This window comes from Vipera berus, assembly GCF_964194415.1.
Source record: "Vipera berus genome assembly, chromosome: 14".
NCBI classification, from domain to species: domain Eukaryota; kingdom Metazoa; phylum Chordata; class Lepidosauria; order Squamata; family Viperidae; genus Vipera; species Vipera berus.
This window is the reverse complement of record NC_138217.1, coordinates 1,837,046-1,851,270: the sequence shown is the minus strand read 5'-3', so window position 1 is coordinate 1,851,270 and position 14,225 is coordinate 1,837,046. Positions and strand designations below refer to the sequence as shown.

Genomic DNA, 14,225 nt, shown 5'->3' with positions numbered 1-14,225 from the left:
ATAAATAAATAAATAAATAAATAAATAAATATCCAGTAGACATCATACATTATAGAGAAGGCTCCTTATTCAAGACCCCCAATATTTGGAGAATTGCATATGCATTTCTCTTAGGCGGGCTCAGGAATTCTGGGCCTCAAAGTCCACAGGTGGTAATACTGTTGTAGTTGCCCGCCCTGGTCAGAGGGACGAGAGGAGGGGCTGCTCTCTGTCTCCAGGTCAGGTACCTCAGCAGGAGGGCAAAGCTCCTTTAAAGACCCACAATAGGCCTCAAAGTCCCGCCCGTTCGGGGCAGGGAAGGCAGCTTCAGAGAAAAGGCTCAGGTGAGGCCCGCCCAGGTGGCTTCAGAGGCCCAGCTCTTAAAGCCCAGAACACTTTCTGGAGGAATCCTTGTTCAGCCTGGTTTCACTGAGTAGTGGGTCACCATCCCTGATTCGTTAAAAAACCCCACCCTCGGCTCTGAAACGTTGTGCTGGCCAGTTCGCCCTCCGGCACCCGAGGGGCTCGCCGTTTTTCCTGGCCGCTCACTGACGGGCTCCCTTACCTGCGCTGGGTCTCCGAGGGGAACAGAGGAGGTAGGCAAGCATCTTTTAAACCAGGCCCAGACCAAGGATCTGCCAGGTTAGAAGCCAAGGGCCTACAACGTCAAGCCCGATCCTTCTTTCCTGAGTGGATCCACCCTCCAGCTTGTGCAGAGACCTGCAGAGTCTTTGCCCCCTTCTCTAGCAGTTGCCCTCACTGCTCCCCCCCCCTGCCCTTGGGGGCCCAGGAAATGGGCCAGGAGAGCTGAGGAAGCGGCAGTGTGTGAGTTGTGCGTTGTGGGGGCGGGGAGCAAGCACAGCTTGTTCCATGAAGGTCTTCCTCCTCTTTCGAGCTTCTGTGCCTCCCCTGCGAGCTTCTGGAGCCCTTTGTATTTTCCTTTTTTTTGTTTTTTTGTTTTAAATATGGAAAAGTATTTGTGGTTTTTATGCTCATGAAGGCCGCAGCTGTCTTGGAGCAACACTTGCATTTGGGAAGATGTTCTAGTCTGCGCCTCCTGTTCTGCAAATATATTCCGGCACTTCCTGCATTGTGCTAATCCATTATGTTGGGGTGCGAGCCTTGTGATCTGCAGATCCTGTCTTCATGTATGATGCAAAACGAGGCGGTTGAGGCTCCTTCGGTGAAGCTCAAGCGTGTCTTGCTGGAGTCCCACCAGGCAGGCCAGTCTGGCTCCTGTGTTGCAGTTGATGGGAGAACTGGGGGCTCCTTCCTTGTTTCAAGGCCTCTCAGCCTCCCGAAAAGGCTTCCTTGGGGCTGCTCCTTCTCCTTGGTGGCTTCTCCCCAGACCGTGGAAGGGCGGCTTCAACAAAGGGACCTCAAAGCAGGGCGGTGGGTGGCTAGCGGCTGACGTGGCCTTTGCCGGAGGCAGGGAGAAGAGCCCTCCTTGCAGGACCGATTCTGCTCTGACGTTTTTGGTTAAACAGATCTGGGTGAATTGGAAGCAATGAGGTCAGGGAAAATGCAATAAAAATTTACATCTGTTTCCTGCACGTAACCGCACCAGAGGATCATGAGGTCCTGAAACCTTATGCAGCCAAAACCGGTAGCAGGGGGTGGGAGGATCCCAGGGACGGGGATGGCTGGGCTGACGGATGGGGCAAGAGACTCTCCTCTACCCGTCCCACAACTGGCTAATTTGTTATCCGTGGAAGCCAGCCTCGCTGCGGGGATGGTGACAGATTGGGTGACATCATGAAAGCAAAGGGCCCGTGGGACCCTTAAGGCTTTGAGGAAGAAAGAGATGCAAACGTCCCAGTGTTGGATGCTCTGTGCGCCTGCTGGTAACAACTGGATTGTCATTTTCTGGGGCAGCCAGAGTTTGCAGAACCACTCCAGGAGCCCATATTCCTTAGTGGGGGGAGGGGGGTGCTTCTCAGAGCATCTCCCTGGTACGAAAAGGGATCTTGCTCTGCTGGGGCGCTGAGGAAAAGGCACGCTAGAGGACGAGCACAATGGTTGGGGTTGGGGCCACCCAAGAAAATCCCAAAGAATGAAGGCCTATGGTTGCCTGGTGGTGGTCTGGGACCTCCCTGGCAGTTTCAGCAGGGACTCTGAGTAGAGGTGACTTGAAAGGCATCTCAATAATTCATGCAGGATTTGAGAATCCATCGGCTGCAGCCTGACTGACCACCATTAACTAAAAATGGAAAATTTGGCTTCAGTGTTGCCCTGTAATTGTGCAGATCCGGGAAACGTTCTGTGCTCCTGGCCCTGCCAGCTGTAGCCAGATTCTTCTTTTTAAAAGCCTATTGCCCAACTTGAGGTAAACCACATTTTCCATAGCTGGCAGTGATGGTTTTGGTTTTAGTATTTTGGGTGTGGCTGCTGAGGGGTGATGTCTTTTGCTTCTCTTGCTGATATATATTTATATATTTAAAATTAGGCTGTTTTCCTTACACCAGTTCACCAATACCTCAAGGAGATTGAGGGGTTGGTGAACTGGTGTAAGGGAAACAGCCTAGTTTTAAATACCGGAAAAACCAAAGAGATCGTTGTCGATTTCAGAAAAGGCAGGCCCAGCCACACTTCTCTGTGCATTAATGATTCACTTGTGGAGATGGTTACCAGCATCAAATTCCTGGGTGTGCAGCTAATGAGTAGGCTGGCTTGGTTGCTCAACAGCGAGACACTGGTGAAGCGGACACAGCAGCGGCTGCATTTTCTCCATCGCATGAGAAAAGCACATCTTCCTTCTCCTGTTCTGACCACTTTCTACAGGGGAACAATCGAGAGCATCCTGTCATACAGCATCACAGTCTGGTTTGGAAGCATCACTGCTTCAGACAGGAAGGCGGTGCAGAGAGTGGTGAGGATGGCCGAAAAGATCATTGGCAGTTCCCTCCCTCCCATCCGGGACATAGCACAGAAGCGTTGCTTGAGGAGGGTCCGTAAGATTGTCTGGGACACTACTCATCCTCTTCACGACCTGTTTTCCTTGTTACCTTCTGGGAGGAGGGGGCTTCGTGGTATCGGTAGCAGAACATCCAGATTCAGCCATAGTTTCATTCCATACAGCATTAATTAACGTTGTGAACTCTCAGGCTTCCTCCTTCCGTTATATATTCAAGATGGACAATATTTAATATTTATTTGTTATGTATGTGTAGGGGTGTGGGTCTATACATATGTGTATATAGTATGGTTAGATGTGTGTCATGTATGTCTTTCACTTTGAGAGCGGGCAACTAAATTTCATTTTTGATGTGTGCCGTTGTGCCCACGGTAAAAAAATGACAATAAAGGTTATCTTATCTTTTATCAGTTGTTTGAGATGCTCTGTGCTGTAAAACGTAATTCAGTAATTTGAAGGAAATAGTCATGGGAAAGAAAGATTATTTCTTTTCAAAAATTTCAGTGACATCAACAGACACCACCCACCCCCACCCCCGAAGTGCTGGTGATGGGGGCGCTGAGTTTGCTATCAGCCTATTATGCCAGCTTATCAGAAGAGATGCAGGAAGCATAGAATGAGATGTTCAACTGTCCATTGGGGAAGAAGTTACCAATTAAGTTATTTAGTGGAAGGGCCCAGGGCCCATGGACCATGGTTCTGATCGTGATTCTGCCACTGTCCTTCAGAGGAGCTAAGCATACCTTGCAACTTGTGGACTTCAAGTCCCAGAATTCCCCAGCCAGCATGCTATGCTATTCCCCATGCTATGGTGACTGGGGAATTCTCTTAAAGTTGCTAAGGTTGGGTACCCCTGATGCAGATAGCATGGCCTCAATTGCATCAGGTCAACTTGCAATCTAGCACTTGCCTGTTCTCAGTAGGTGAGAACAAAAAAAAAATTAAAAAATTCCCACCAAAGCACATCTGGTCTGTTTCTTCTGTAGTGGTGGCAGTCGGTCTCCAAACTCAGAGAGTAAGGTCTATCACAGGAAACAGCAAGAAGAATAAGGTTTAATAAAGGGGCCCCACCCTCCACCTTTGCTGTTGTAGCCCAGGAAACAGCCACATGACCTGTAGAATAGGTCTAACGCATTCTGTTGTGGACAATGGGCTTTTTCCCCTCCTTCTGAGGAGACCAGTCGGCAGCCTTGTCCCCCTCTCCAGAATCAGGCCATGCTGTGCTGACCGCATCCAGGCCAGCCACAGGTGTCTCCAGGCTCCACCTGGCAGACATTGGAGCAGTGATCTGGGCCCCTCCTCCTTTTCCCTCCTCTCCCACAGGGGAAAGAGCTCCTAATATTGTCAGCGGCAGGACGACTGCTGGGCTTGTTTCGACTCCATTCACTGGATCCCTTCAGCAACCCCCACGGTGGACGCCTCTGGCTGGGGAGGGGGGGTTCTAGGCTGTCTACCTGCCCTCTGAAGTGGCAAGGAGGACTTAAGGCTCCTGGTCTTGTTGTGGCCCTTGGAGGGAGAGCTAAATGGAGGGATTGCACTGCTTTTGCATAGGTGCGAGTGATTTCATCTAACACCTGCATTGTTTGCTCTAAAGAAGTACCTGTTCATTCCAGGTAGCCTCTGATAGCCAGAACTGTGTGGTGGAGAGGGGTGGGGGGGGACTTGGCCACGTTGCTGCCTTAAAATTGGTCCAGCAGCAAGCTCTTCCTTGGGTTCTGCCATCCCTCGGACTCAAGCAGCGACGCACTAAGTCCCTCGCCTTGAAATCCCTGAGGCGGCCAGTCCTGGTCAGGGACGCTGGGCTGGCTGCCTGTTCCTGAGCTGGCCACGAAGGCCCGTGGAGACTCCCAAGGGCGGAGAGGCTGCCTCGATGTGTCAGTTCATGTGGGGGTGTGTGTGCATGTGTGGGAGGGGTTTTGACAGCAACTGGTTTGCCCTTTGCACCTCTTGCCAGGAAGAACAGATTTGGTTCCTGCTGTGTTGCTTCGGGTTTCCTGTCATGCATTCTGCTTTGTGCTGTTTTAATGATGTTTCCAAGAGCAACTGGAGTGTTAATATGTGGGTGTATTAAAGCAATTTATATCAGCTACATTGGTTAGTTTCTGAGCTTGATTAAAAGTGTTAATATTAATCTGATCCTGAATCACTTAGGGTTGCAAAACAGATGGGTGGATGAATGTGTCAACTTTAATTTTTCCAATCAAACTAATTTTTTTTCATTTTGCATTTCAATGATTCTGCAACAAATGTACATGGAAATTCATATATGCTTTTCCTAATAATATTATGGTTCTTAAGTAATATATATGTATTTGCAGGCAATTACCCTAAGACATTTTTGTAGATTTTCCCCCCTAAAATGCTAGCTTTTATTTTTTAATCCTTTAAAAAAATTGAGTAGAGAACTTGTGGGATAAAATTTGGAAACCCAATCCTACACCTCAGTTTGTATATTTGTTCCTTATAACTGAATTACCTAGGCTTTCATTAGAAAGCAAACGGAATAAAATTGCCTTCCCTTCTCTTGAAGGGCAACTTCCAGGCTGCTGCACATAGATAAATCTTGCTCTGCTTTGCTCTGTGGGTTGAGAGGAGCAACTGAGCCCAGCCCTGGGTGGGTGTAAGGATCTTTCTTTGGGGGGGGGGCGGTTTGTGTAATGAATGTGCCCCCAAGCCACCTCCTTGGTTTCAGGATTCTCTCTCTTGGAAGGCAGCTAAGAAAAGGAGCAGCTATTTCTGTTGGATTCTGCTAGTTCAGCCTGGGTTTCTTTGTAAACAAACCGGAGCCGAGGTTTTTGCCCTTTCAGTGTGGTGTTTTGTGCAGTCTTCCTGCCTGGAAAAGTAGGTGTGAACACTTGAAAGGCTTTTGCAATTTCCTGCTTGACATTTCATTTCATTGCAGTGAACACCACCCACCCACAAACACCCATCCCCACTCCTATGCATGCGCCCTGGGCCAGCCTGCCTGAGGGGGGAGCCTCCCCCGTGGCTTGCCAGCTCCCAGAAAAGCAGCAGCAGCAGCAGGGCTAGGGTTGGGGTTGGGGTTGGGGTTGGGGTTGGGAGCAGGAGAAAGCCAGTGGCATCTACGGCAGGGTCTCCAGACTTGGTCACTTGAAGACTTGTGGAACAACTCCCAGCTTTGCTGGCTGAGGAATTCTGGGAGTTGAAGTCCACAAATCTTAAAAGTTGCCAAGTTTGGAGACCCCTGATCTGCCGGGTATAAATTCTCTCTCCTGCTTTTAATTCTCTCTGCTGACCAGCTCACCCACCCTCCCCTCCCCCATCCTGCAGAGCCTTGGCTGCGCTTGCTGGCTGCAGCTTGTGAATGCCGTCCAAGCCCTGGTGCCGAGGGGTCCTTTGGGGATTGGCCCCTCTGCCCTTCAGTGCCGAAGGGAGGAGCGAGCGGGAGGAGGGGCTTCGTGGAAAGCTTGAAATGCATCTGGGGTGGTGGACAGATGGGATTGCGTTAGATCACAGGTGTCTGGCTGGAAACGTGATGCATTTGGATTGCCTGCTCAGCTGAGCCATTCCCATGGAGCTGCCTTGCCTGAAGGAGGAGACTTTCTCCTGACTCCCAAGGAAATCTATGTATACATGGTTGTACTTAGACAATAAAAGGTTCATTCACTCAGCTCTTCCAAGGCCAGACTGACTGACCTGCCTAAGGTGGGACATGGGTTGAGGCATAGCCTTTGACCAAGGTTTGTTTTCCCAAAAGCACCCATGAACAGCCTAGACCAAGCTCCCAGCACCGAGGTGCAAGCTTGGTCCTGCATGCAATGGAGTTGGAGGCTTTAAGGAAAGAAAACGTTTTTGACCGTCCGGGTATTATTTGAAAAAAGTGGGGAGGTTTCATAGAAGCAGCGGGGTGTGTGTGTGCAATGCAGGCTCATGCACAGGGCAAAAGAACGGCTGGGGCAGGGGGTAACAAGAATAGGGTCTGCTTATCATCTGATGGATGATTTTGGGAATGTTGGATGGAGCGGGCTGAGCAGGGCTGGTGGGAGGGTGAGATATTTACTAGGTCAGGAAAAATGGCCTGAGGCCAGCAGTTTGTTACAATAACCAGGCACAAGTGTTTACCACTCCCTTCTCTCAAAAGCTGAGGATTTGGTCCATTGTTTATCCAGCAGGAGAAAGAGGTAGAGAATTGACCTTTGCTTTGACTATAAATAAGGCCTTTTACACGTGGTGGTTGCTGGATTTTTGTTTTAACAGTAAACAGTCACGGAGCTGCCTCTTTGAATCACTGCTGGCAAAGTGTCTGGTTCTCTCTCTCTCTCTCTCTCTCTCTCTCTCTCTCTCTCTCTCTCTCTCTCTCTCTCTCTCTCTCACACACACACACACACACACACACACACACACACACACACAGTCTGTGCTTATATTGTGGGAGTTTAGTGCTACACCTGTGGGAAAGGGGCATTTTGCAACAGATGCACTAAGCACTTGCTGCTTATTGGCCCCTCAGCTCAAAGAGGCGCATCCAGAATTAAGGGGAGTTCAGGCCTGTAATGCTAAGCATTGAGAATATCCTTCCCATATTTCTTCATAGACTGGCTCTGCAATAAACCTCCGAACTCAGGTCCGGTAATTCTGGTGCCTCAGGGACCTTCCCGTCCTGTTCCACTCCCTTCAGATCACCGTGTCTATCCAGACTGTAGAACCTCAGGATAGAGTAGATAGAAGCTGTTGATGTCCTGGACCAATCTTACACATCTGGCTTGGAATAAGTTAACATGAAGCAACTCCTCACGTAGCAGTGATAGCCTTCATCTATGCAGACTTGGATAGCTGATCTCCAGGGTGGCCCCCTTGCCCCTTTGGGGGCGGGGACAATGAGCTATGCCGCAGGAGAAGGTGGTGTTCTCCCTTCCATGAGGCAGAACTTTGTAGCCAGGAGAACCAGCTAGTAGGATATTCTTGAGGGTAAAAAATTATGGTTTGTGTTCCAGGATTTGCTGTCTGAGCAGATGTAAAGGCTTTTGCTTCCTGCTGTGTAGCAAACCTTTCCAGATTCCTCATGAAGACCTTGGGATGCCTTATCTCGGATTTATTTCTGACTTGCCCCCTGTTAACAGCCTCAATGCTACTGGTTGTAGTCATTTCATCCTCCACTCCGGAGACTGTATTCCAACACCAAGCATGCCCAGCTCTCTCTTTCTGATAAAGTTGTCCATTTTTAAGCTCTCTATTTTAAATCATCTTTAAATTTCTATTTCTTTTAATCTTTTAGATTGTCCCCTACAACTCTAAGTTTGATAGTGAAACCGAAAGGCTGGTTCTACCCAGGAACAATCTCCCCATTGCCATGTAAACTATAAGCAAGAGAACCAGCCTGGACTTTTTTTTTACTGTTGGTTGATTCTGGCATAGTCCTCGTGCCCTGGCTAACAAATGCCTGCCCACTGGCTTCCATGCCTGATGACTCAGACTTTCTCCAGGAAATTTAAGCAGCATCTGGTCACACCTGTTGTGTTGTGCAATTTCTCAAGAAACAAGTAGATCTTTCCAAGACTTCCTCAGAACAGCCTGCTGGCTGCCATCAATGGGAAAGGACCCCCACCCCCTCCCCCTTCCATTTTTTGGAAATCCCATGTAGCTTTCTTTCAGATTCCTCCATGCCACCCAACTGCTTAAGAAGCTGGATGCTAAGTTAATCAACTCCATAGGTTTCTACATCATTTTATATTTTGCTGGTAGCTACGATGAATATCAATTGCCACCCTTTCCTCTGTGCCCTTTAAGGCTCTACTCTGCTAAACTCTTTCATCTTGGGGCAGGGAGGAGTTGGACACAGTTTGGATCCTGCTGTAGAACAGGCAGAACGGAAGACCTGGCCAGCCACAGACCTCAGGAAGCAGCAGCGCCCATCCCCCTGGCCCACCCTTTGCAGATCCTTGGCAGTACCTGACAAGGCCCTCGGCAGCCTCGCCATCAGGCCTCGAGGAGAAGACCACAAAGTTTGGGGATAGGGGTGAGAATTGGATTACATCAGTAGAGGAACGTTCCACCATTTTTAGGCAAAAAAGAGATTTTTAGCATGAATGGGCATCCTCCCACCAATCCTACGTGGGATTTTTTTTGAGCTTAAGATCCATAGGAGATCGGTGGCTCCTCACCCTGCTGCCACCTCTCCTGAAAATGCTTCTCCCAGATTCCACCGGCGGGAGTTGCCTACTAAAGATGCCTGTTGGTTGCACGGGGTGTGTGTGTGTGTGTGTGTGTGTGTGTGTGTGTGTGTGTATCAGAGCCGCTCCTGCCGGTCTCTGCACTGTGAGGCAGATTTGCTGAACGGCACCAGAATTTGCTGCCTGCTGCTCTGACAGCATCGTCTCTGAGCCGAGCCTGCTGCTGAGAACGCAGCAGGGACAGGAAAAAGCTTGTGGAACAGTTGCTCGTGTGAAAGTGACTTTGGCTGGGGGAACAGGCTGGGCTTCCTTCCAGGGAGGTTCTGGTCCAAGAAGCCAAAAGCAGCTCCTGAAAGGGGCCGCTCAGCTGATTGGAAACCCTCATTTTTGCTGGGTGGCAGATGCCCAAGAGCCTGGCCAGCCACAAAGCTGGTCTGGTGGGCTGTGTTAATTACCTGAGTGGAGGGAGGGGAATCTGCTCTTGCCGTGTGCAGGATTGCCTTCTCCAGATAGGCAGACTCTTCTGAAACAACCATAGTGATAAAAAGGTGGTATATAGGAAGTCAGCCACAGGTGTCTAAATGCAGTAGTTTGAAATGCTGGCAAACCTTTTGAATGCTCAGAATCTGAGGTTGAATCGAATATCTTCCTCATTACTAACGGCAAAACCCACCCACCCCCTCTACTCCTTGTCTGTGGGGCTGGGAGTCGGGAGTAGAGAATGCTGCTGCTTCTACACAGTTTGTTGCTTAGCTTTGGCATCTCTCTCGCTCTTCCTTGAGTTTGGTACTTCTTAAATTGGGAGTTATTATCCCCAAGGGGGTAGTTTGGGTACATCCTGGGGCTGTTGGAACAATTTGTAATTGCTGTTTCTGAGTCCAGGGTCCAGGTTGAGCTGCCACCCATGAGATGCTTCTGTGAAACAATGGAGTCAGCTTTTTTGTGGGAACAGTGACCTTGTTTGAGATAGAAAACGGTAATTTGGTGAAACAATTCATGAACCAGTGCTCTAGTTTGACAAGAACCACATTCACTAAAGTTTGATGTTAATAAAATGAGAGCATGGATCTTGGGTTTATCTGTGTTCAACATCAGCAGCAGAGTTGGTAGCTGGGCGCTCCAGATGTTTTGGGTTCAGTCCCTGTCAGCCACAACCAGAACCACCAAGGATGGCAAGTCTCACGAATCCCAAAGGGGCGGGCAGAAACCTGGTCTTCAGGGAAGAGACAGATTCAACTCCGTGGAGGAGCAGCAGGATTTGGTACTCTTCAGTGGAGAGCCATTCGTGAAATTTCTTAGGAGCCACGAGCACGGTGGCCTTAACTGTATGTCAAGAGGTTCTCCTCGTTCTAGGATCTAGAAGACAGGCGAGGAAAGCTTTGGTTGATGTCCTAGTTGTGGTCATGCTGGAATGGTGTATGTTGAGGATAGTCATGTTCTGGTCCTGAAATCATACAGAGCCTCCTACTTTAACAAAGGGTTGGACTAGAAGACCTCCAAGGTCCCTTCCAACATGTTCTAACTTCCTGCTGGTTTCTCCGTGGACTTTCCCCTTGGGAAGCTGGCAAGGGGTGTTAGACTGTGGCGGCACAGTGGCTGCCAATTTGCCAATAGACTTGGCCTGAAGAACCTTGAAATTTCAATCCCCCGGGAGTTCTGGGTCCCAGATTTTGGATGCATTCTTAAGTTAGCCCATTTGAGGTAATTTGATTCAAAATTGTTGCCCGATGATGCACCGATTTGCTCCTTTGAAGGTTACAGACAAAGAAAAAGAGTTTTAGCATTACTTCTGTTTTATATTTGCTGGTTTTAAAACATTTGGAGGGAACAGAGGTAGTGTAAGGAAACAGAGAAAGAAACTCGGATGGATTCTTGTTTTCCCCCAATTCACCAAAATACCGGAGGGGAGGAGGGGAAAGGAAATGGCATTCCAGCTTTCAGCGTTCTGTTCCTGCAGACGCAGCTCCAGTCAGATGGGTGGACCTGTTCCCTGACCTGGCCTCTCTCGGAGAGCTGCTGGGGGAGTGATTCCTACACTGCTGTTAAATTTTAAATTTACTGACAAAATTTAACACAGAACTAGTTGGTCACAGAAGTGACTGCCTGCCAAGGCTCCTAGATTGGGGCCGAAAGGTGAAAGCAGAAGCAGTGTGCTCCATCCTGTTTGGGTAGACCAGGCGGCTCTGATAGACACATTCTCCTACACTGGTGCTGTTAGTACTGACCCGGGGGCAGAGTTGGTACCTGGAAGCCCTGCCCAGCCCATTTTGCTTCCTCCACCTCTTGTTCAGATGGGTTATATTGTGGGAGAGCCCCTCTGGGAACAGACAAAGCAGCCTTCATCTCGCCCTGGAGCAGCAGATTTGCTGAAGGCCGTTCGGCAATAAATCCCAAACTTGCCATTTTGGACATTCTCCTTGGGCTTTTGTCTCCTTTTCAGGTTTGTGGTGGTCCCTGGGTTCTGATCCCCCAATCTGTTTTTCCATCATGAATGTCCACATGGTGTGAATAGCAGCTTGGTGGATGCTCCAGGCAGGAGAAGAACTGGCCGTCTCCCGTGAAGCAGAAGGAGCTGGCCTGGTGGGCTTCTTCAGGGTTTTCTGTTCTCTGCAAAGGGGTCACAAGTCACACATCACAACTGCAGTTGCAGATTAACCCATAAAATGCAGATTTCCATTTTCTCCACAGGTTTGTGCTGGGAGGAGTCCAGTATGTGTTATTCCAGTGGATTTTAGACCATAATGTATAGCTTTGCAAGTCATCTCCTGGTCACAAAAATTTTTCTGTCTGCTCTGAAATTGAATTGGTCTCAATTATGCTTTTGTTGGAAAGGTCGAGGCCTTTGTCCAAGGGTGCCAGGTTAACAAGGTCTCCTGGAGACCCCTCTGCAGAAAAACAGGAGCTGGAAAGATCGGGAATCCACAGAGCAGATCAGGCGGAAGAGCCCAAGGATGCTGTTGGCCCCCAGGCCAGTTCTTCTTTCCCATTCTCCCTTCCCTTCCTTTTACAGATCTTTCCTTCGGTGGCCCCTCCCCAGGCTACGCCTACGATGTGGACAGAGCGGAAGAGCAGAGGCACCACCATGACATGATGCCCTTCATCGATGACTCCCCCTCCTCTTCACCCCATCTCAGCTCCAAGAGCCGAGGCAGTCGAGATGGCTTCTCATCGGGGTCCCTGGAGTCTACAAAATCAGTGAGTTGCTGCTGCATCGCCCTGGGGCAAAGCGGGGAGCTGGAAAGTTGGCTTTGGGGGTGCACTTGCAGCTCTGTGGGTTCTGTAGCATCTGCCCCTTGGCGTCAAAGGAGGCCTTTGGCATGCCTGGGTTGATAGCAGGACCCAGAACTGCATTCAGACTGGACGCCCGGGCGCAGCACCTCCAGCCAGTAAGTATGGACGTCATTGTGCAGAACATCTACTCTGAAGAAAGGATGGGGCAACTTTACCCAAAGGTGTAGAAGCAACACAGGTGGTTGGGAATCTACTGCGGTGTTGGTTTAGTCAGGATTTGTTGACCACTCAGAGTGTCCGGTTGGCTTCACATAAAATAAAAACTGGCCCAGACTGTATTTTTGTAGAGGAGACACAGGAGGAAAAGAAAGAGCTCCTGATTCCGTTTGGCAGGAGATAGAATTCCCCTTGCTGAGTGAAGCTGGGTTCATTTCTTGCATCTCCTCAGCGTTTCTATATGTTTCTCTGTTTGCTTTGCCCAGTTCTTTGGGTCTTGTGTGTGTGTGTGGGTTTGTTGGTATGTGAGTCTTTGCGCAAGGCTTGGATTCAAAGCTCTTCCTTCAAGGCAGGAAAACACACACACACAAATACACACCACACACACACACACACACACACACAAATAAACACACACAGAGAGAGACAGACACACGCGTCTTTCTGTTGTTCTGGCTGAACAGGGTTTGCCCTTCCCAGCCAAGGGGCAGCCACAGTCCTCCTCGTACCCGAAGAGCGTCGGTGCCCCCAGAGGAAGGATGGTGGAGCCTGGCAGAGTTCAGGACACCCTTTGCTCGTGGACTGTGCCCCACAGGAGCCCCCATTTTGTGGATGTGGATCCCCTTCCCCCCATTGTGCTGCCCGGGCCTTGCCTCTTCATGTCGGTGGGGCTCAGGATAAATCACGACACTAACTTTTGAGATGAAGAGTTGGCCTGGCCCTGGGGCTCGCAAGCTTTGGCTCCTGCCCCTTGTGCTTTTGCCAGCCTGGCGCAGGGCCACTGGGCTTGCCCCGAGCCCAAAGACGGGCAGGGCCCTCCCCGCTTTCTGTGCATGCAGGGTTGAGGAAAAGCCGAGGAAGGAGACCCCCCAGGCTTGGTGGCACCTGAGGCAGTCCTTTCCGAGCTGCGGCATGCCACATTCCCTGAGAGAAGGGGCACTCTGGGCACTGCAAGCTGGCAGTCCTGCCCCTCTGTGTTTCCTTGGCTCCTCCCTCCTTTTATTCTGCCCGGCCGTGTGCCCTGGGGGGGGGGGAAGAGGAGGAAGGGGGAAGGGATGGGGAGATTTTGCTTTGCAGAGACTGTGTGTGTGTGTGTGTGTGTGTGTGTGTGATCAGGCCCCAAAATGGGTGTGTGGAGAGGGCTTAGTAGGACCCTGTGGTGGCTTTGAAGTTGAAATCTTGCAGGCTGAGGGAGGGACTCTCAGTGAGAGCTTTTGCCAGCCTTTTCCTTTTGCGCCAAGATATCCCCCCCCCCCCGCAGCTGGCTGCCTTCCTACCTATCTGACTAACCTCCCCCCAATTCTCCTTATTCTCTGCTGTTCAATGGCTTTGCTGGAATAGGCAGGCCCTTCCTGAGCTGAGCTGGCAAGGATGTCATTGGCGGGCTATAAATAAGCTGGCTCTACTCCTCTCCTCCTTCACCCCCCCAAAAGCTCCTTGGCAGCACCTTCTGAGGGAGGAAAGTGCCCCCCCTTGGGGCTGGCTGGGCACTTCTGCTGGCCCCATGCCTGCAGGTCCAGGGCGAATGGCACTCAAGAGCCCTGGGGAGGAGCCTGCTTGCTCCCGCAGAGCCAGTGGGAAGCGAACCTTGTCTGCTGGGGAGGGGTCTCTCATGGGGCTGCGTTCAAGGAGGGCCAGATAGTACGGCAGGTGGGAGGGAGGGGATGGCTTTCCCTGGTCTCTCCTGAGCCCTGCCCCCATCTTGGTGTGGCAGCCATTACGGCAGGTGGTGGGCATGGCTCCAGAGAGTCAGC

The 14,225-nt window shown here is 50.4% G+C and overlaps 1 protein-coding gene across 1 annotated transcript in view; it reads left to right on the top strand.

Moving 5' to 3' along the window:
• BCR (BCR activator of RhoGEF and GTPase) overlaps positions 1 to 14,225 on the top strand; it is a 75,221-nt gene that overhangs the window by 24,658 nt on the left and 36,338 nt on the right. Inside the window, exon 2 of the mRNA XM_081339295.1 lies at positions 12,035 to 12,219. Coding sequence (XP_081195421.1) covers positions 12,035 to 12,219 — 185 coding nt within the window. The remainder of the gene's footprint in view (positions 1 to 12,034; positions 12,220 to 14,225) is intronic.